Below are 23,312 nucleotides of genomic sequence, written 5' to 3'. Positions count from 1 at the left end.
TTAAGGTCAATCTCACTAAACACACAACCATTCACTAATTAATCCATAAGGTCATCTATCCTCATATCCACATACATGCATATCATATTAGAATACCTATTTAAACCTTCATATATACATCCTTCCCAATCATATATATAAATCTATCACTATTTTACACCATATAACATGTGCATGAACTTAACTTTACCACATAGAATCATAAAACCTTGAATAACCTTACAATCCACATGACAACACCTCAGAACATCATAACAAAATCACTTTTATCCTTGCATTGCCTAGTAACTCAAAAACATCATGATAATCAAGGTCACGTTATCCCTATTCCAGGGTCGTGCTCACCCCTGATATAACACTGTGCCAAGGTCACGTTATCCCTATTCCAGGGCCGTGCTCACCCCTGATATAACACTGTGCCAAGGTCACGTTATCCCTAACCTAGGGCCGTGCTCACCCCTGACATGTTAACCAAGGTCACGATACTCATGTAACAATCTCGGGCCGTGCTCACCCCTGGTCATAGGTGTGAAGAACCACAATCACATCTCATTCACATCCACATTCACATTCACATCCACATCCACATCCACATCCACATCCACATCCACATCCACATCCACAATACATACACAATCCACACAAAATGGTGATTCACATACCCCTCAAGTAATTCATCATCTAGATCATCAAATAATATAACAATAACATTCATAAACTAATATAACAAACAACAGAATTATCAATTTAATATAATTTTAACGTAAACAGTAAAATCCCCAATTGTTCCAAAACCTAACTCACAGGCACTTTTCTACAATTTCGTTCTCCCTCTCAGATCACCATTCTTACAAATTATTAGCATATCTATAATCCTCAACACATACAGAATCTAATGAGATCCTCAATTTCTCAAACAAAAATCATCCAATTTTTCACAACCTAACTTACAGACACTTTTCTATAATTTTGTTCTCTCTCCCAGAGCATCATTTTTACAAGTTAAACATATATTCGTAATCCTAAATATATATAGAATCACATAAGATAATTAATTCTCCAAACATAAATAATTATAAAATTATTCATAACTCTAAGGGCTCTTCCTCTACCCAATTTCCTCATGTAACTCTACATATAAATAATCTCCTTTTCCCCCGTACCTGGATAAATAGGAACTCGGGCAGAACCTCCTCTTTTTCCTTAAATAAGGATCGGAACTAAGACTGGAGCAGAACCTCATCCTCTGAGTTCCCCTTGGTCTTCAGAGAGAAGAAGAGGAACGAAAGAGAGAACAGAAGAGAAGAGAGAGTGAGAATGAGAGGTGTGTAGAAATGAGAGGATTTGAGGCCTATTTATAGGATTTTTCGCCCACCTACCACTACGGCCCGTTCCAAAATCGGAACGGCCCGTTCTGGGCCCTTCAAACCTACGTAAATTTTTCAACCGGAACGGCCCGTTCCCAAACCAGAACGGCCCGTTCTCAAACCCAGCAGAACGGCCAGTTCTGCTTCCAGAACGGCCCGTTCTCCAAACCAGAACGGCCCGTTCTCCCTTTGGAACGGCCCGTTCGCCAAACCGCAACGGCCCGTTCTCCCTCCAGAACGGCCCGTTCTGCTTCTCAAATTTTGAGCCTTTAACTTATTCCAGAACGGCCCGTTTCACTTTTGAAACGGCCCGTTCTGGGTAACGAATTGGGCCTACGGCCCATTGAATAATTGGGTTGTTACAGTAATGTGATATGATGAGATGATGTGAAAAATGATAATGAGACATGATGATGTGATACGATAATGAGACATGACAATGTTATATGAGAATGCATAGAGTTTTGATTGACATGCATCATGTGCATAAATGTTTTCAAGGGTACGATATGAAATACACCTCCAGAGAAGGCCCCCTAGTGTAAAAGCTTTGGGGATCAGTCATTGGGGATAGCTCGGTTTGGAAGTCCCAGTCTCGCCCATTGTGTGCATGGGATGTATCTTGCGCGGCTTAGCTATCCCGACGAGACTCTGGTAGTATGTCCTTCTAGTGAGAGTGCGCAAAGGGTGTGACCCGACATGTACTCCTAGACTACTCTTCGTGTATTACTAGCGACAATATGCCATGTGATGTTTTACTGGCGCTACATGCATGATAATATGTAGTCTGTGTCCATTCATGTGCATTTTTAATGTTATATGATAAATTGATATTTTTATGTCTCGGATGAGTGAGATGTAATGTTGTTGTTAATATATCTATGTTATACCTGTCTTGTTTGTGTTTGGATATCCAGTGTGTATTTCTACACTATGAGCTAGAGTGAGATGTTTCTCACTCCCTTTTCTCTTGTGTTGTTTTCTCTGACTGTCATACAAGTTATTATCAGCATGAGGCTGAGGATGTTGGTGATGAAGCTTAGACTTCTACATTGGGATTTGCTCTGATAGGACATGTGACATCGGGGCATAGATAGGATTAGATTGGGATGTTATTTTTATTAAATTATTTTGGAAAACTCAGTTTCATTTCCTTGTAATTTCTCTACATGTTGGAGATTTGATTGCCTTATGTTGAAGAATTTTATTTTATTTTATTATTTTATATAATTACTATATATGTATGTTGGGGTAGAGGGTGTCACAACCGTCACCAAAATCCATCAATATAATACCATATTTCACAATCTCACATCAAACTCATTCAATCACACCATAAGTATTATAAATCATCACTAAGAAATCATAAAATATCACAAACATGTCAAAAAGGGGTCCCAAAACATCAAAAAACGCAAATTGAAATAGAATATTGGCGTTGAGCACCGTAAATCTTAACATTTTGACCTTTACTCACTATTTTGACCATAAATTAAATTATACACATAATTTTTGAGTGATTTTAACGCCATTTCAAAGATAACACCCAAGACTACAACTTTTGTGAAGAACATGAAGCTAAAAAATGTTGTTAAGGTCACCTCACATGACTGACAACACAAAACTTAATATTTCACGCACTAAAATGGAGACTGAACTTATAACTCACATAACTCAATCAATTCTTAAAATTTTGACACAATTCTAGAGTCTAAATTATAGCTCCAAGTGTCTACTTTGTAACTCAACAAATAGAAATTGATTTGGTTAATCGCGCAAAAAGATATTACAAAAATACTAAGGTATATTCATAAGTAAAATCTCCTAATTACTTATTAATTCATATAATTAAGGGTGTTCATCAATCTACAGGAACCGTAACTTATAGAGCACAATCCCAATGAATTCAATTATCAAATAGATCATCAATTTTACCAAACAAGACGAAAAACACATTCATAAATCAATATAAAATCCTATTGAATCATCAATTTCAAGGTCAAAACAGAAAACGGACAATCTTAGAAATTTTAGGGGTTTCTCCCACTACCCATTCTCTCTTGTAATCCCACAAGTATAAAACCTAATTGAATCTTCAATTTCACAAAACAATATATCAATTGACAAAATCCTAACTCACAAGCACATTTCAATTAATTCAATATCTTTTCCAGAACATCAATTTTTAATATCTAATACCAGAAATACAATCATCAATACAAGTAGAATTTATCCAAATTACCAAATATACAAACAGAAACCATTATAAAATTACTAAGAATCCTGGGAAACTCTCTCCCTCTACCCATTCTCTCATGTGACTTCGCATACAAAAATCATTTTTTCCTCTGTACCTTGTTGCGGTATTCCAAATAATTCTGATGTAATTGGAGATTGTTAAGCACTCCTCCTCAAAGCTCTTTATTTTTCTTCTCCTCTTCTCTTACTCTTTTAGAATGTCAAAGTGAGATCGACAAGGGTTAACACAACTGACCCCTTCTTAACATTTTCTCGAGCCAGGTCAACCCAACCCGTTTCACTTCTCGACCCACTTCTCTTTTTAATTCAAATAATCAAATAAATAAATAAATATAATACAAAATATTTTCCCCCAATAATAATAAAATATTTCTGACCCAAAATATAATAATAAAATTTTGATATCAAAATATCCTATAAAATTAACCTTTTAAATTTTATAATAAATATATAATTAATTTAATTATAAAAATATAGGGGATTGTATCTCATCTTGATTCCTAAATTATTCTTTAAAACATATAAATAATTATTTAAAATGATAATAAAAATATTTATTTAATATATACAAAATAATTATTTAAAACATACAAATTAATATCTCCTATAATAATAAAAATAATTCTAACCAAATACCATATAATAATAATAATAATAGTATTTTTGAAAAATGGGGTGTTATGCATACCATAATACATGAATAATGAAAATTGAATAACATAACTCTGAATAAATAAAAACCAAATGTGTTCAGGTAGAAAATAATACATTTTTAACTTAATAAGATAACATAATCAACTGAAATTACAAGAAAATAAAACTAATATTTTCCTAAATAATTCAACTAAACAACATCATAATCTAGTCATAGAAAGACCATAATTATGCACTGATGTCACATGTCTTATGAAAACAACTCAACATTAAGCCTAAGCCTCATCACTAACATCTTCAGCATCATGCTAATTAACCATCACATGCAAAATCAACACATGAACAACAACATAGATAAATGGAGTGAGAAACATCCCACACTTTGACTCGTGTGTAGGAATGTAAATCAAATAGCCAAACATAAACAAGGCATACAACAACATGTAGCCATACACACTTCATTTATACAATAACATGATATTAATAAATAATTCTCATGATCAATGCAATAGCTCAGTTATCATCATCGACACAATTACTCATTCATAACACACCAATCATACTCAATTCATTCACATGCAAGTATGGAATGCAAAGGACATGAACTGTCAATTTGCATGCATGTGGTATATCAATCTCAAGATGTGTGCAGTGCATATTAAACGATTTGTCAATTTACTGATTTGTGTGCATATGATGCATGTGTTGGGTAGTGTTTGGTTGTGTGAGAAGAATTTGTGGCAGTTAAAATAACTCCTAAAATTATAACATTTTTTTGGCAATTTATTAAAATCACAAAAAAAATCATCTATAATTACAAGATTTTTTGTAGTGGCGAGTTGGGCATGGTAGAGTGGTAGATTTATTTATCCAACCCAACTCACCAAAAACTAGGTGAATTTACAAGTTAATCCACCATATTTAACCCACATTACGATCCTTAATAAAAACTATATTAATTAAATGTATAGATAAAACGTTACATATTTTTATTGATTTTATAATTTGATAATATATATATTTATTGTAATACCCTGGTTTTCATACTTTATACTAATAATGTTTTAGAAATTATTTTGATATTTTAATGAATTTATTAAGGAATTTTTTGTATCATTTAATTATTTATATGAGAACTATTTTATTATAAAGCATGATTTGTAATTTTTATTTTCATTAGTGATATAGAATGTATTTTTATGAAATGTATTTATGAAGGATTATGCTCATGTTATTTATTAAAAAGGAAGAAAAATGTTTTAATTATATTATTTTATGAGAAGGTAAGGGACGACGTAGCAGTCTTTTGCTAATTATTATTATTATTATTATTATTATTATTATTATTATTTATTTTATTAATTGAGAAAAGGGAGTTAAGAGAAGTTATTAGAAGTTACAGAGTCATTTTTCAGGTATTCACTTTTCTGCTCATTTCCTTCTGACGCCTTCTGAAGAATAAGGAGAATCCAAAGAAGAGTAATGGCTAGATTCTGCTCGTGCCTCATCTGCTGCTCATCAAGGTAAGGGAGAGTGAGAAACCTCACTCGGGGGTGTGAGAATAATTATTGGGTAGCAAAATTGACCCCAATCCCTTGCTTGATGCATGCTTCTAGGAATAGGCTAAATGTGGAAATTTTCTGTTTGGATGATTGTTATTTTTGTTGTGTTCCTTGTTGAATGTTGAGTATGATTATGTGTTTAATTTTGAAAATAAATTAGTTTTGATATGATTTAGAATGCTCTATGAATTCTTGTAGAAAACCTTATGAGAAACAATTAAGAATGTGATCTTAAGTCAAGAATTGAGGTATTTTATGTGAAATTGAGTATAGATTCGTGTTCTAGGTGTTATTTGAAGTATTTGTACCAAATAAATTGTGTAAATATATGTTTATATGTGAAAAACCATGTGATTGCGAAGTCTAGATTTGCAGGTTTGCGTTGGGGCGTCGGGCACAGTTCTTCGCATCAGGCTCAAAAAAGTTGAGTCGGGCCCAAGAAAGTTGCCTCAAGGGTAGGAAGCCTCACTAGGTGGGTTTCTTCACTTTAGGTGCAACATTAATTTTGTCGAGCGCGCTCAGGGGTGCGCCGAGCATGCTACTCCACTTTTGGTGTGGCATTTAATTCATCGGGCGCGAGTTGGGGTGTGTTGGGCGCGACCCTAGTTCATGTTTTACATGCTTATAAATGGTTAATTGACTGTGTACCCATATGACTATGACCATGAGAATATGAAACGTGATTATATATAAGATATGACATGAAATTCCATGGCAAGTAAAGTGAAGAGTCCTTGACATTGTGAATGTGTGACATGCATCATATGCACTTATGTGACGGGGTACCATATGAAATACACTATTAGGGAAGGCCCTCCAAGTGTGAAACATTTTGGAGGAGTCCTAGGGAATAATGTGGTTTGAAAGGCCTAGTTCTGCCTGTTTATGTACATGGGACGTATCTTGCATAGCTTCGTTAACTCGACGAGACCTTAACAATACATCCTTTTAGTTAAGAGTGCACAATAAAGTCTGCATGTACTCCTAGACTACTCCAAGTGTGTTGCTTCGACAGCATACCACATGATATGTGATGAGATATGTGATTGGCGCCACATGCATACATTTGAGTCAAGTCCATAGCATCATTGCATGATAAGTGATTGTGCATGTGTTACTATTTTATGTATGGCCTATGTTGCTTCGACATCTTCGTTAACCCGACGAGACCTTAACAATATATCCTTCTAGTTAAGAGTGCATGATAAAGTTTGCATGTACTCCTAGACTACTCCAAGTGTGTTGCTTCGACAACATACCACATGATACGTGATGAGATATGTGATTGGCGCCACATGCATACATTTGAGTCAAGTCCATAGCATCATTGCATGATAAATGATTGTGCATGTGTTACTATTTTATGTATGGCCTATGTGTGTGCCTTGATTATGATTGCTTTGTGTGTGTGTTATCTGATAGTTGTTTTTGCACCTGAACCCGAGTGAGATGTTTCTCACTCCCCTATTATTTGTGATATTTTAATTGTGTTGTAAATGATCATCAACATGAGGATGTTGGTGATGAAATTTAGGTTTCGATATTGGGCGTGCTCTGATAGGACATGTAACACCGGGGCATAGATAAGACTAATTTAGGACTTCATTTTATTATTTTGTTTTGGAAAACTTTAGTTTTATTTCCTTTGTAAATTCCGCATTTTAACAATGAATTATGCTTATGAATGTGAATCATTTACTCCTATGTTATTTGAGACATTGTTTAACTATGAAAGTTTTTATTCACTCAAATATTGTTTAATCATTTATTGCATATTTATGTTTGGGGGTGTCACATATATGAGGAGAGATCCGTTTATTTCAAAAATAAGTCTACCTAAACTTACTTCATTCAATAACTCATGTTCTACATCAAATTTCAACGATCCAACTGTTGAATTTAAAGTTCTTAATGCATAGATTAAGTTTATAAATTTTTAAAAAATTTGAAAATTATTTGATACGTCATTTCATTAATTCAAATTGACGGATAATCATAAAATCATTTTATACATTGATTTAAATTAATGAAACAAAGTATCAAATGGTTTTCAAATTTTTTAAAAATTTATAGACTTAATCTATGCATTAAGAACTTTAAATTTAACAGTTGAATCGTTAAAATTTAATGTAGAACATGAGTTATTGAATGAAGTAAGTCTAGATAGACTTTCTCCTAGAGTAAACAGATCCCTCTTTTATATATATATTGTCTCATAATATAGTTATAGATAATAATATAAAATTATAGCTTTATTTTAATCAGACTTTTATAAAATATAATTATTTTATTATAACTAATATTAAGAAACTGATAGTTTAAATTTATATTTAATTGATAGATGAATCTAAGACGAAGACTTAGAATACTGATAAAAAAAATATTAATTCAGACATAATTTGCTTAAAATCTTAGAAAATAATACACGGTATTTAATTATTATTTATTATAAGCAACGGAAAAAGAAATTATTAGCCAAAAACTGAAATATTGCTAAACTTTCAATGCATGATAAAATTTAAATTATATTTAATCAGTATTTATATTTATATATAATAATGATATAGAGTTATAGACTTTGGTAATTAGTTAAGAGATTACATTCAGTTATTGAAAATAATGAATAATATAGTAATTATAAAAAAGTTTAAATATGTTTTTAGTCTCTATAAAATTGATCTTTACCAAAAAAAAAGTCTCTATAAAATTGATAATTTTGATTTTGGTTCCTTTAAAAAAATTTCTTTGTTTTTTATCTTTCTAAAATTTATAAACATTATTTTTTGATCCTTGTAAAATGATTAAATTTTAATTTTGATCTCAATAAAACTCATAAAACTATATTTATTATACAGATGGTGTTACATATTTTTATCAATTTTATACTAGTATTTTAGTTTGTACAATGCACATACTAAATATTTATTATATAAAACTAAAATTTATAATAAATTAAATATACAAAATAAATAAAATATTTGAATATAAAAATTATATTTAAAACTTATATAAATAGATATTATTAAACATATAAATTATATTTTAAATTTATAATAAATAATTTATATTATAACACAAGATTAAAAATTAATTCACAGATAATTATGATAAATAAAAATCAAATTAGATAAAAATAATTAAAAGTTCCTCTAAACTAAAAATTCTCTGGTCAAAAAGGAAATCTTAAAAATGCTTTTGAAGAAAATAATTAGTCTTGTTTAATATATAAAAATTAATTTAACCTAAAGTCAATATTTTATTGTACAATGTATTATGAACATATTTCTTTCTTTAAATAAAAAATACAATCTTAAGATCATTTTGTCTTATGATATAATTTTGACTAAATTGTGTTTTATAATGAAATTTAATACTTAAAAAATGAATATGTATTAATTTTAATTTTTTAACAAATATATTATTCCTCAAATTAATGAAAAGTTAACTACTAAAGGAACTCATATGTTTAGGATTCTATTTTTATTTTAATTATTGGAAATCTCACTTATTTATTGACTGTAAAAAGAGACAAAAATTTGATCATGATTTACTACTTCTGTTTCAATCTCATTGATTAATTTATAATGATTTTCAAAGGAAAAAAAATTGAAACATATATTTGACTTCTTTTTAATAAGCTAGTATTATTTTTGTTAAAAAAAGTATTATTCCTCAAATAAAGTAATCCATATATAAGATTAGGATTTTATTCTTATTTTAATTAATCAAAATCCTTTTTATTTATTGACAGAAAAAAGAGACAAGAATTTGAATGTAATTTAATCAAAGAATTTTTTTATCTATCAAAATGGACAACCTAATTAAGACTATCTAGCTACTACCTAACTCTCCAACAGGAGATCAATCTTAATAATTTATATAATCAAAAAATTTAATAGTTTTGTTTCAAGCTTATTGACTTATAATGGAATTTAATACTTTGAAAAAAAATTGAAATGTGAATTTGATTTTTATTAATGTGTTATTTTTCAAAATGAAAAGTCAACTACTAAAGGAATTTATGTATGATTTTTTTATTCATAGGAATTACAATTTCCATAATATATTTTGAATTTAAAATTTTGTGCATACAATCACAATTCTCTCATTACTTAGTCAATCTTAACAGTTCATTCATGTATGGGTTTAAGATTCTATTCTTAATTTAATTCAAAAAAATCTCATATATTGTCTAAAAATAGAGACAAAAATTTGATCGTGGATTATATAATTGAAGAAATTAATACTTTTTAATCTCATTGAAATATAATGAAATCTAATACTGGGAAAAAATATTGAAAAATGCGTGTGGCTTCTATTTTAATAAATATTATTCCTCAAATGAAAAGTTAACTACTAAAGAAATTGACAAGGGGTTTAGGATTCCAATCTTATTGCAACAATCAGCACCTCATCCCAAAACTGCTTTCACCATCATTCCTCATCGTTGCCATCTAGCCAACCCTCCCAATATTTCATGATCGAATTAAATGTCTGTTTACTTTAAAACTTAGTTAAACCTAATTATGAATATTCTTAATATATGCTTACAATAAACGAGACAAAAATAATAATATAAGTAAAATTAAAATATAGAAAAATAAAAAGATGAACTCTAAGATGAGGGATGAAAATATCTTTTCACCATCTTCATGTGTTATTAATAATTTAATAACACATCCAACGATTATAACTAGGTGTGACGTTGTTCACTATGCACCACTTTCTTTTGAGGCCTTCTTACATAAACTCGGAACTTTAGAGGAGTTTCACCAACTTTTCCCTGTAATATACATTTGCCATTGGAGTTTGGATGAGTTTACAAACAGGCTCAGATTATTAACATTGCAATAGTCTGCATGACAGTTCACAAAGTATGCGTAATTTATTGATCATAATTAATATGTGACATATACAAGTCTCAGTAAGACCAATATAGAATAACCACTAAACTCCTTCGAAATCCAATAAGACCAGATATCTCATCATCAAGAACATATCCGGTTTTAGGCTAATTTCAATTCAGTTTCAGATTAATTTCCAAAACCAGAGTTTGACCTCCTCGTGTATTCTGCAACTAGTTGAGCAAGAGATGAAGATTTGTTCTTGAGCAGTTTCTTTGGTGAATCATATTCCTCAATCAACCCTGCAGGATCAATATGAATAGAGAAAACATATTCACATTTATCATGAGAAAAAGAAGAAAACCGTGATAAATGATGAAAGAAAATAAGTGATGTTGCATGTTTGGATTTGATTATCCTGGGACTGAAAGTAATAATCATTTTGTCTTTAAAAGCTTTCTGTGGAAGATAACAAAAAAAAAGATACTATTTCTTTAAATAACACCAAACAACAAAGTGATTTTAACCTTGATTTAAAAACAGCACCATGTCACTATCGATGATTGAAGTTATCCTATGAGCAATGGTAATGACTGTGCATTCGGAAAAATGTTGCTTAACAGTTTGCTGAATAATATTATCTGTGGCTGTATCAACCGATGCAGTAGCTTCATCAAGCACCAAGATCTTGCTTTTCTTGAGTAGAACACGGCCAAGGCAGACCAATTGCCTTTGACCCATACTCCAATTTTCTCCATTCTCAGTAACTGCAAAAGCTCATAATAATAAGGAACACATTCTTCCTAGTTACTACATTTAGAAATCATTGATACACATGCTACACACCTTTGGAATCAAGCTTCCCTTCTTTTTTCCTTACTTCATCTCCAAGTTGGCACATATCTAGAGCCTGAAATATTTCTTAAAAGAAATTAGCATGTATAACTTGCAATAAAGAGACAAGTTCTTCATAGTGACAAACAAAACCAAATTACCTCCCAGATCTTTTCATCTGTGTACTCTTCAAGCGGATCCAGGTTGGTTCTTACAGTCCCTTCAAACATTGTAGGATCTTGAGGAATAATGCTTAGTCTGGAACGCAAATCATGAATTCCAATCAAAGAGATGTTAATGCTGTCTATCAATATTTGTCCAGCAACAGGTTCAATAAGTCGGAAAAGTGTTTGAACTAGAGTTGTTTTTCCACTTCCTGTTCTTCCCACAATGCCAGTTTTTGCTCCAGCAGTAAAAGTGCAAGTAAGACCTCTTAAAACAATAGGCAAGTGAGGAGCATATCGAACCTGCATCACACACTTGCTCATTAAGACTCTATATATACCATATAAAAAGTAATAATTATCTTGTAACCGAGAAAATATAATTGTCGCCTTCAATTCAGACTGGAATAGATGAATAACCTTTGAAATGTACCTGTAAATCCCGGATATGAACCTCTCCAAATGATGGCCAAGAATTATCCGGTTTGTTGTCTGTAATTACAAGAGGAGCTTCACTAGGAAGGGATGTGTACTGAAGTATTCTTTCAACAGATATAATTTTTTTCTCCAAATTACAAAGAAACCAGATTATATTAGCTTGTAGAGCATTTAGATTAAGTCCATATGTCACAGCCAATCCCGCAATTCCTTGAAAACAAAAATTGGAAGTGAAGAATGAATGAAGTTTTGTGCTTAGTGTCAGAAGGAGTAAAATATGACTAGTGAATTTATGTCTTTTGAAGTACTCACCAGGAGCAGTCATTGAATTTGGAAAAGATATCAAGAAAACCAAACAAAAGGCAAATGCGAGAGTTGACAAAATATCCATTCTGAAATTCAGCCATTCCATTGCAGTAGCACTGTATAATTTGGGTTGGGAATATCTGTCTATCAATTTCATATTCATGTCATTAAATCTTGATTCTTGCTCAAAACATCTTATGGTTGTTGATCCAGAAATTGTTTCAGAAAAATGTTGTATAACTGGAGCTTGGCATGTACCAACTAATCGAGCCAATTCCCTTGCTGATGCAGAATAATATCGCTGCATTTATTGAATATCTCTATTAACATATGCAATGTTGTTTCCACAATAATATCAATCAGATTCATATGTTTTTCTTCCTATCAAAATTGCTGAGAAATGTGATAAAATTAAGTGCACTTTAAATACTTAATTGTGTCTACAAAAATAAAATAGTATGAACGAAAATCAGATTCATTTGGTGAAATCTGCAGTTAGTGTTATCAATGTCAAATAATATAGGTTATATATTATCCATAAAACTACCTGGTACCATATGCATGCTGCCATGACAGGTATCAATATTATAAACACCTGCCATACAGCTTGCGATATGACAGCAATATTTCCCAAGAGTTGAACCAGATTGAAGGTAATTGCCCATAATGTATTTGAAATGTACATATCTAGTGTGCTTTGGTCTGTTGAAGCCTGCAACAAAAAGAAAAAGAAAAATTTAAACAAAAATTACATTCAGTATGGTCATTTAGAACGAAAAAACTAGAGAAGTCAAACTTTCAAAAGCAATGCACTATTAGATAAATAAGTTGTGTCTTCAAATTAAACAAATGAATAATTATCAACATATAGAATGACATACTCTATTAAGGATTCGCCCACTTGGCGTGGCATCAAAAAATGATATTGGTGCACGAAAAATGCCCAAATGCATTTTGTTGAAAAGCATAGTGGCTGTCTTGTATCCAGCTACCACAGAAAGAAATGCTCTGGCAAAGGTGAAAATGGAGCTTCCAATTGCCAAAGCAACATAGACAACCATAAGTGTAAAGCTTCCAACGTCAGGTTCTGCAGTTGCTGAAACAGGAGTTGCCACAGTCATCCAATAATTGCTTGCAACCTGAAACCCCACAGTGAGCGTTTGTGAAAGTAATATGAAAGGTACAAGAGCTCCTCCATAGGCTGTTATGATGTATTTCCAGTATACTTTAAACCCAACTCTACCCTTTTCCCGTTCTTCTTCTTGAACAAGTTGTCCTTTGACCTCAACCATGTCATCTAACTTATCATTTTGATCATATATGTTTTCCACATTATGCTCAAGTTCAAAATCACTTAATGAATTTGTGTCTTCTTTGGTGGTACTTGATTTTTTAAATGTTGGTCTTCTCTCCAAGGACTTAATTGAAGATAAAGCTGCTTTGTGTGCACCTACAAGTTCCATAAAATCAGTGCCTGTCTGGAGAATGTCATTGTATTTTCCTGATTGAGTTATCCTTCCATCTCTCATGACCTAAATAAATTGTAAGCAAGATAAAAATACTGAGACAATAGTAACAGACCAAATGCTGTGGTTTGAATTCTTGAGCATGAAATCTATGAATCACTTACCAATATTAGATCAGCATCAGGTAAGAACTCTACTTGATGAGTAATGTATATCACAGTTTTTGATTTCAAAAGGCCAAGCAAGCCCTCCTGATAGAATCAAAGTTTGTATGAATAATTCGGATGTATCAAATTACCTCATCAAGAAAAAAAAAATCAATTGCAGTGTAGAGCTTAGAAAAATAGTACCTTAAAGAGATGGGATCCTGTATGAGCATCCACAGCACTGAAGGGATCATCAAAGAGATATATATCAGCATCTTGGTATAGAGCACGGGCTATTTGTACCCTTTGCTTCTGTCCACCACTCAAATTGATTCCCTTTTCTCCAATAATGGTCTGATCACCAAATGGTAGAACCTCAAGGTCTCTTGTCAAGGAACATGCTTCTAGCACCTTCTCATACTTTTCCCTCTCCATCTCTTTACCAAATAATATGTTATCTTCTATATTGCCACTTTGTATCCACGGCAATTGAGACACATAAGCCTTTGTTCCACATATCTTCAGGGTCCCAGTTATCTTTGGTACTTCCCCTATTATACAAGAAAGTAAACTAGACTTGCCTGATCCAACAGTACCACATACAGCAACCCTCATACCATGAAAAACTGTTAGATTTATGTCTTTCAATGTTGTATTAGGGGAAGATAAATCCCACGAGAAATTACCATCTACTAATTCAATTGCCTTATCTGAACTACCCCACGGAAGCTTCTCTACTACATCACTCTGCAACTCGTCTAGACAAAGAAATGATGCAATCCTTTCAAGCGAAACCTTAGTTTGTGCAATCATTGAAATCGTGTCAGGAAGAGCGTAGATGGGCATCTGAAGAATTCTGAATGTTGCAAGTGCAGATAAGACCTTCCCTGATTCAAGTGGGATGCCTATAAGCACACAAGTCCCAAAAGTAACCACAGCAATGAAAGTTGGGGCATTATGGAAGAGAAATCTAATAATTGTTGTACCAACTAGAAATTTCTTTAGCCATATCTCCTCAGTCTTCCTAAGCTCAATAATCTTTGATAAGAACTTCATCTCCCATGCTTGCAGCTTTAGAATCCTCATATTGTTCAGAATCTCAGATGTAGCCTTCATTCTTTTATCTTTGAACTCCATTACCTTGCCTTGGAACTTTTCTTGCAATGACGCCACGGGAAGGTTTACCAACATCACAATTACAGTGGCAGCAAGAGCAGCTAAAGAAGCAACCCCCACAGTTCTATACAATATAAACAGTGCCAAAGCAACTTGAAGAACACACATCCATGGTTGATGCATGTACCAACAAAATTCACCAATCCTTTCAGCATCAACAGTCATTAAGTTAATGATTTCCCCTGTGCTGTGACCCTCCTTTGATTGGCATGAAAGAATCAACCCTTTAGTATAGATCATTGCCACCAACTTTGATTGCATCCTTACCCCCACCTGCTGGTACCTGAACATGTAGTGCCTCTCTGAAAGTCCCTCCACAAGCTTTGCAGCAACAAACGCCATAGCCAAAACATAGCCTTCATTTTTAAACTTGTGTTCCCCATTGAGGTATTGAACACAGATGTCAATAAGAAAGGGTCCAACATAAGAAGCACATGCATATAGGAATGCAAATATACCTGATAAAAGGATCCCTTGCCACGTTGACAAGAATAAAACCTTTGCGAGCTTAAGAGTGGTCACTCTCCTAACACTACCACACTCTGACTCAAGTCTGCTTCTAAAAGTTGGATAAATCCCATAGGCACTATCATCAGTCGCAAGAAGTGGGAGGTCCTCGTGATCTAGAGTTTTCCCATTGCCTAGAGTTATTAATGGACTAATCCATGAGAAAGTAAGAATGCTGAAAAATCCAGCATTTGAATAAAGGGTTAAATTTTCATTTCTTCTTGTCTTACTGGGGTCAGAATTGTTGCTTACCCGAGAGTCACCATTCAAAAGGGGCTCTTCAAGAGGGGCAAGCTTAGCCATATTGTTAACACAACATCCCACATAACACATAAATGAACCCGTGATAGAGGATCCAATATCAGAAACAAGGTACATAACTGGCAATAAAACATGGTTTCCATAGACTACAAAGTCGATAACAAGACAAGAACAAGAAAAAAAGGCATAGACCCCGCACCAAATTCTCAACAAACATGGCAAACTCGGATCCTGAGCCTTGGAGTTTGTAGAATGTAAATAAACACAAATAGCACCCCAAACAAATGTTTTGAGAGCCAAATCAGAAAGTGCTACAAGCTCCTCTGAACCATCATGTTTATACAAGTAAAAGTAGCTTACTAAGCACAACAAAAAGTTGAACACACATATCACTAAGCTACAAACCAGACTGAGTTTGTAGTACAAGAAACCAGAATTATGGACTCCATTTCTTTCACTCTTCTCTCTATGGTCCACGTGCACTTTCTTCCATACCCAAGACAGAACAAGCACAAGTAACAAGACTAGGTGTAGTGAAGCAGATACCTCACGTGTGAAAATGGGTTGCAGTAGAAAATCAATTCCACGGTGCATCGTGGAAGAAGAAAAGTAGCAAGAGAAGAGTGAGAACATGATGATATTATACCTTAGATTAAAAGAAACAAAACCAAGCAAAAGGCTTCACTTTGTAGATATTTTGTGGGTTGATGGATCGTAATGGTTGACTTGTTAACTTGGTTCCAAAGTTGGAGTTACTTAGTTATAAAGGTGTCTAGTCCGTGAGAGAGTGGAAAAGAGAATGTTAAAGCTAGAAATCAAACTAGAAAATTGGGTAACTCCATTTTTAATGGAAGATGGTGAAGTTGCTGATTTATTGCAAGATTTTCTGCGAAAGTCATGTGAACATCCTATTCTGGAGTTCCATATTAAAGGATAATATTTACATATCAATTCTTTGTAATAATCTCTGTCTTATACTCTTGTATCATACTACCAAAACGTTGTTTTACTTGGTGGTGACGGTGATTTTGGTAAAGTTTCGACCTTTTTTTTATATAGAAAAATGTGATTACGGGGAAATTTTATTAAAAATAATTAGGTAATAAGGAAACTTCATATTAAATAAGATATTAGAATTTCCAAAAACAACATTAGTAAAGAGAAAAGAATTGCAAAATTTTATAATTTTTAATAAAAATTATTAAAGAATATAATTTTTCTTGATCTATATATAAGAAGAAAAAATACTTAATTTTTTTGGATTAAATATAAACAAATTTCCTTCAAATTAACTTTATTTAATAAAAATTTCAATCAAGTCAACTTTAAATGGAACATTATTTTCTATTTAGTATGATTAAGAGTATTATAGAAAATATAATGTACTCCTTCATTACATTTTGTTTGACTTTAAGTTTTTGTCAAAACTTAAGAAATACAATTAATTTCTTATTTCATAAAATAAATTATGTTACTTTGGAATATACTCTTAAATCTTGTGGATTCTCATCAATAATTAAAAAATGTATTAATAATGATTAAGAGTATAATATTAAAAAAATAATGTTCCATTAATATTTTAAAATAGCAATCAAATTAAAACAGATAAAAATTATTAAAATGTCAAACAAAATAGAATTGATGATGAAGTACATTTTATGTGAAATCACAAAAATTAAATATATTTAATTAATTTTTTAATATGTGTAAAATTGGTCTTTTTAAAATATCTAAGTGCAAATGGAGTATATATTAAAGAAAATAAAATGGTTGTTTGAAAAACATTTATAGTTATTCCTTGAATCAATCAACAGAAATTACATAATCACATTTTACATTCTTCATGTCGTCCTTAGAATCAAATAAGTTGAGGTAGGAGAGAAGGAGATACTCACACTAGTACACAAAGGGTCTTTTACGTTGCGTATTTTGAGCTTTTTACATCGGAAAAGGTTCCGACATCAATACGGGAGACGTAAATTTACGTCGCCTCTGAAAGACGACGTAAATTTACGTCGGGGATTCTCTCAGACCGACGTAAAAAGGGACAAAAACATGCCACAATTTTACGTCGGACAACGCCATGTCCGACGTAAATTGTGGGAGTTTTTTTTTTAAACTTTTATAAATTTTTTATATACCCAACACCTGCATATAAATATAGTCCAAAATACCAAATCTAAACCAAGCAGTCTAGAATAGAAATTCAAAATTGAATGACAAAAAAATAATATATAAATCTTAAAAAACATAAATTATGACAATGTAAATCCTATTATCCTAAAAAAGCTATAAAACATATGTTTGTCAATGCTATCTAACTAACTAAACTAACTAACTATTAAACTATAAACATAATATCTAACTAACTAAACTTAGAAAAAAAGTTGCCCATTGTTCTCTTATCTTGAGCAACTCATCTTCGAGCAATGGAGATGGATCTTGAAAGACCTGAAATATTAATTTAAGTGTCATTAATATGCAATGTTAATTATCCTAAAGGTAAATATAGTTAAATAAATTTTGATATGAATTACCTGCGCCCAAGAATCAATAATACTCGCAGAAACTATGGCTCTCATCCAATACATGATGTAATAGCCACATTCAAACGAGTCTTGTTGCTTATTACACTAAAATGAGAAACAAATAACTATAATTTCCAAAGTCAATAAATTTAAATATTATTGACTATATGAATTAATTTGCTAACCTTAGTGATGGAAACTTGCTTGGAGAATCTGGATTGATGTGAATCCTCTTCAAGTTCCTCCCTAGATCTTTGGCTCCTTGATTCTTCCTAGGCTTGACTAAGGTCTTCAAGGGAGGAGGAGACCTTAGAACCACCACGGTTTGGTGGAGAAACTCTCCCAAGAGGCGTCACTGCTTGATGAAGAGATAAGCCTCTTCAATTCTCACCACACTCTTCTATGAAGGGATAAGAGAATTGGATGCTATCAAAGAGGTTTAGGGACTTTTAAAAGAGAGAAATATGAACTCAATTTCAGAAATGAAATCTCAATACATCCAAAAGTGTTTTACAAAGAGATAAAAACAAAAATATAGGAGTAGGAAGCTTGGAGAGTAAGCTAGTCTTAACCATGGTTCACTAGGAACCATGGTAAGGTCTAGCTAACCACCCATGGTCTAGAGGCTTGGAGAGCAAGCTCCTCACTTAGCTTGCTTGGTAAGCTAGCTAAGAAGAAGCTTGTGCTTCAAGCTTCCAAGCTTGAGAAGAACCAAGCTATTTGGCCAAGTGTGAACACAAGTGTGAACACATCTAGGTGGGCAGCTCTTTGGACTTAATTTACTCCAACCGGTTTTGAAATTGATAATTTGGTTTAGTTAGGTTCATCCAATGTGAATGGAACCTAGCTAAATCAAATCTATGAAAAATTAGGAGTAAAATGAGTCCAATATGTAAATTTTAGCCCAGGACCACCTTTTGGCTAAATTGCTAGTAGCACTCTCTAGCTTGCTAATGGCACTCTCTAGCTTGCTAATGCCACTCCCAATCCTACTACTAGAAAACTAAGAAAAGAATGTATTTCTAGGTTAGGTTAAATGGAGTCAAAGTGCCCAAGTAACCTACCCTAGAAACAATATACAATAGCTACTAAAAAGGAAATAAAGTGCCTCACAAATACAAAGGCAAAAATAAACCTACAAGTATCTACTATATACAAGGTACAAGAAATCAAACTATACAATGTATTTATAATAGAGACTATGAGACTAACAAGAGGAATCATACTCAATACTCATATTGAGCATAGGTCTAAGAAGCACCTCCTCTCTAGAAACCTCCTCTAGCCTCCTAACCATGGACCTAGTTAAAGGCCCAATGGTCTTCAAGTGTGAGCATCCTTGGATCACCCTTCACCCTTCTTGGTCTTACCTCTTCCAAAGGGATCCTTAGGAATTAGATTTCCATCATTGACTGTATGAATTAATTTGCTAACCTTAGGGTATATGAAATGCAATGACTTTGATAATCTGGCTCTTCCACTTAAAATATTAGCTCCAGACACGATTCTAATTAATTGAAATAAAAACAAATGTTAGCCAATATATATAATTACAGTTTTAAAACATAATGAAAAAATTTAGTTACCCTTGTAATTGGCATTTAATTTCGTGGCTTGGTTTTCGATGTAGTGAACAAAACCACACCACGGTGTATTCCTTAGGAATGATTACCATTAACTGCCAATGGGACCTACATTGTATGACAAACAAATTAGTTATAAAATTACCATGATTAAAAAAACAATTAAAAAACTAACCCGTCAATGTATGGAGCCATGTATATATCTCTTCTTGAGTCACTCATCCATGTTTGCATATATTGCTGGATCTGGACCTGAGTGTTTCCTGATTTTTGGATTGATTGAGGCTCAATAAATCCATATACTTCTGCTTCTGGTTGCTCCACACTCAATTTGTCCATGTACCTAACACAAATAATTATTATAAGTTAAATGTAATTATTGTAAATTTAGACTCATAAAAGAAAATATGACTTACATGGCCCACAGCTGCATGATAGATATATTTAACATAGAGTTTCCCCCAACACTCTCTAATGCATCAGGCAGAGATATGTATAGTGGAACATCAGAGCTATCAACTCCAAAAGCTCTAATGTCTCACTACAATTGAATTGGCTTCTTCTTTAATCGTGGTAATATGATTAAAAGCTTAGATATGGGATCACTCTCAGCTTCTGCGATATTAGCATCATCAACATGAGGTTCTCTCATGACCTCCTTACCACGATTGATAAAATCCTAAAGAAATAATCAAAATTAGTTAAACAATAATAAAATTATAAGAATATAAAAGAGCAATAATATAATTACCTTTGCCCGTGCTGAAAGCGGCATGACCAAACGTTTTGGCCAAGCTAAGAATGTGTCGGTTGCCTGCCGCACTAGTTGAACCTCTGTATTGGGCAAAGGCACTAGAGCAGCAGCATCTTGAACTTGGTCAACCACAACCCGTGTCCAGTCTGGCTGTAGAGGGATACCATGGATGGTTGAGCCACCCTCAAATACTCGGCCAATAGCCACTAACCGTGGGGGGTCATCCTCAACATATAACTCACACTGGTTTGGTACATCAGTGTGAGTCTGATCCGGTGAGGGATTTGGAGCAGCACAACTCCATTTAGTGCTGACTCGAACACCATCATGAGCAACTGCAGTCTGTTGCTGAGAACGAGCCAAAAGTTCAAACTTCTGCTCAAACTCTTTTTGAATATTCTTCAATCTCTCTTCAAACTGACTCTCCAATCTCTGCTCCATTCTCTGCATAACCTCTTGACTGCAAGAGTCAATAGTGCTCCTCAATGATCGGGCACCAAAGAAATCTCGGTGGCTCCAAGAACCACCAACACCACGCACACGGCCTCTGTGCTCTGGCCTTCCTATGGCCGTTGTGAGGATATCATTCCGACTATCAGAAAAAATTGAGCCCTGGGTGCTCTACTCAACTAAACCCTCTTACAACATATTAACAATAAGTATAGCCTAAACTACACTTATGAATTAAATGAGTTGAAATGAAGAGTCTTAGTTTGTATATTTTTACTTACTATTTTATCCGCAACGACCCTTGCAGACTCAGAAGTCATTTGCCCATCTGATTTTGTCCGGGCTGCTATCCACATCTCATGGCGGGGAGGTGACTCCACACGGTCAGCAGACTCAACCTCTGTTGCCTCTGCCCTAGCCTTCTTCGTTTCCTTTTTTTTTCTTTCATATCCCCCTCTTGACAATAGATGGGGTGCATCATTCTTGGCCTGTCGTTCTTGGACAGCTATTCTTTTAGCCTGCAATAATACAAAAAAGAAAATGAGATTAATTAAAATATACCTTAAGTATTTTTGTCAATGTAAGAGTTATCAATAACTAACCTGCCACGAAGGGTCCAATCGAGTGGCACGAAATTGCATCCACTCCTCATCAGTGATCTGGTACTTTAGACAGGGAGTCTCATTTTGTCGCTCTCCAAATACATACTCTCGTGTCAAGAAAGTCTTGAAGTCTCTCCACCTGGTGGCCAGGGCAGATAACATCTTCCTCCTCATGACCTCAGTGTTGGGAATGTCAAAATTTTGCTATGAAAATAACAATAATTATTAAATAATGTATTTAAATTATATAATATTCAAGAGATGTGAAAGTATATACCTGAATATCCTGCCACATGAGGTTCTTGTCAACCTCCTGAACGTCATCCCATGATGGAATGATAATAGAAACATGTCGTCGAGCTAGGACTCCCAAATAGCTCTTAAACTTGGCAGCATTTGGGCCTGATGCCTTGCTAGAACGAGGATCCACCTCAACCGGTGTCCTCTCCTTGGCAATGTGCCCAGCTGTCAACCCAGAAAATCGGGTGACAGATCTACCTTCCCTCCTTCCACTGCCAGACCCAGAATCCTCCATAATCCTGAAAAAATTAAAGTCTCATTACTAAAATAATGAATTAACTGAATAGACAAATAATGCATCTGGAATGGCCCGTACTGAAACCAGAACGGCCCGTTCCAGATCAACAATTTACAACACAAAAGATTTTAGCAGAACGGGCCGTTCTGCAACCAGAACGGCCTGTACTGCTTGCAGAACAGTCCGTTCTACAAGGAGAACGGCCCGTTCTGCAAGCAGTACAGGCCATTCTGCTTGCAAAACAGACCGTTCTGCAAGCAGAACGGCCTGTTCCAGACGAACAAACAGAAGAAAGTAAACCAAAAATTTGCGTAGACAAGAAACTAACCTCAAACGTGTAATGTGCAAACACTTAGAGAGTTATAAACGTCCAATGTACACACAAACTCACTGGGAGACTTAGAGAATGAGAGAAAAATGATTATTAGTTTTCGTAAACAGGGAGCGCGGGAATGAAAAATGAAACTTGCATGAATATAGGGCCATATTCACGTCGGGTATGTGGGGTGCGACGTAAATTTACGTTGGACAAAGAGGGGTTCGACGTAAATTTACGTCGGATAGTGAGAGATCCGACGTTAATGAGCTAATTTACGTCAGACCCCCCTTTGTCCGACGTAAATTAGTTCCCGTTATTTACCATTCTGTCACCGCGTTTTTATAACGTCGGTGGTTCCTTATTCCGACGTCATTTAGGTGACGTAAAAGCGTCTTTTTACACTAGTGTCATCTGAAAGCTGATTGAAAAAAAATAGTGTGAAAACAAGTTGAAAAATAATAGCAAAATTAAAATTTATGTTGTTAGCCCAAAGCTATTTTTGAGATTGAAGCGAAAATATTTTTTATTTAAGGGATTTACGATCAATTGAAGTG

The 23,312-nt window shown here is 33.5% G+C and overlaps 1 protein-coding gene across 2 annotated transcripts; it reads right to left on the bottom strand.

Moving 5' to 3' along the window:
- Window positions 1-10,656: 10,656 nt before the first annotated feature.
- LOC109789109 (ABC transporter C family member 3) lies at window positions 10,657-16,888 on the bottom strand. 2 transcript variants are annotated; one of them, XM_020347983.3, is made up of 10 exons: window positions 14,245-16,886; window positions 14,059-14,145; window positions 13,310-13,960; window positions 12,976-13,140; window positions 12,435-12,729; window positions 12,118-12,332; window positions 11,682-11,987; window positions 11,533-11,596; window positions 11,214-11,453; window positions 10,657-10,988 (listed from the first exon to the last, which is right to left on the bottom strand). In XM_020347983.3, the coding sequence occupies exons 1-10, from the start codon at window positions 16,615-16,617 to the stop codon at window positions 10,876-10,878; spliced, it is 4,509 nt and encodes a 1,502-aa protein (XP_020203572.2). In that variant the 5' UTR covers window positions 16,618-16,886; the 3' UTR covers window positions 10,657-10,875. The 2 variants fall into 2 exon arrangements, with proteins under 2 accessions (XP_020203572.2, XP_020203571.2); XM_020347982.3 differs by having other exon boundaries at window positions 12,118-12,729; window positions 14,245-16,888.
- Window positions 16,889-23,312: the final 6,424 nt, after the last annotated feature.

Source organism: Cajanus cajan, chromosome 2 (genome assembly GCF_000230855.2).
Source record: "Cajanus cajan strain Asha chromosome 2, NIPB_CcT2T_4, whole genome shotgun sequence".
NCBI classification, from domain to species: Eukaryota; Viridiplantae; Streptophyta; class Magnoliopsida; order Fabales; family Fabaceae; genus Cajanus; species Cajanus cajan.
Note: the sequence above shows the minus strand (reverse complement) of the source record. Positions and strands in the feature narration are given on the sequence as shown.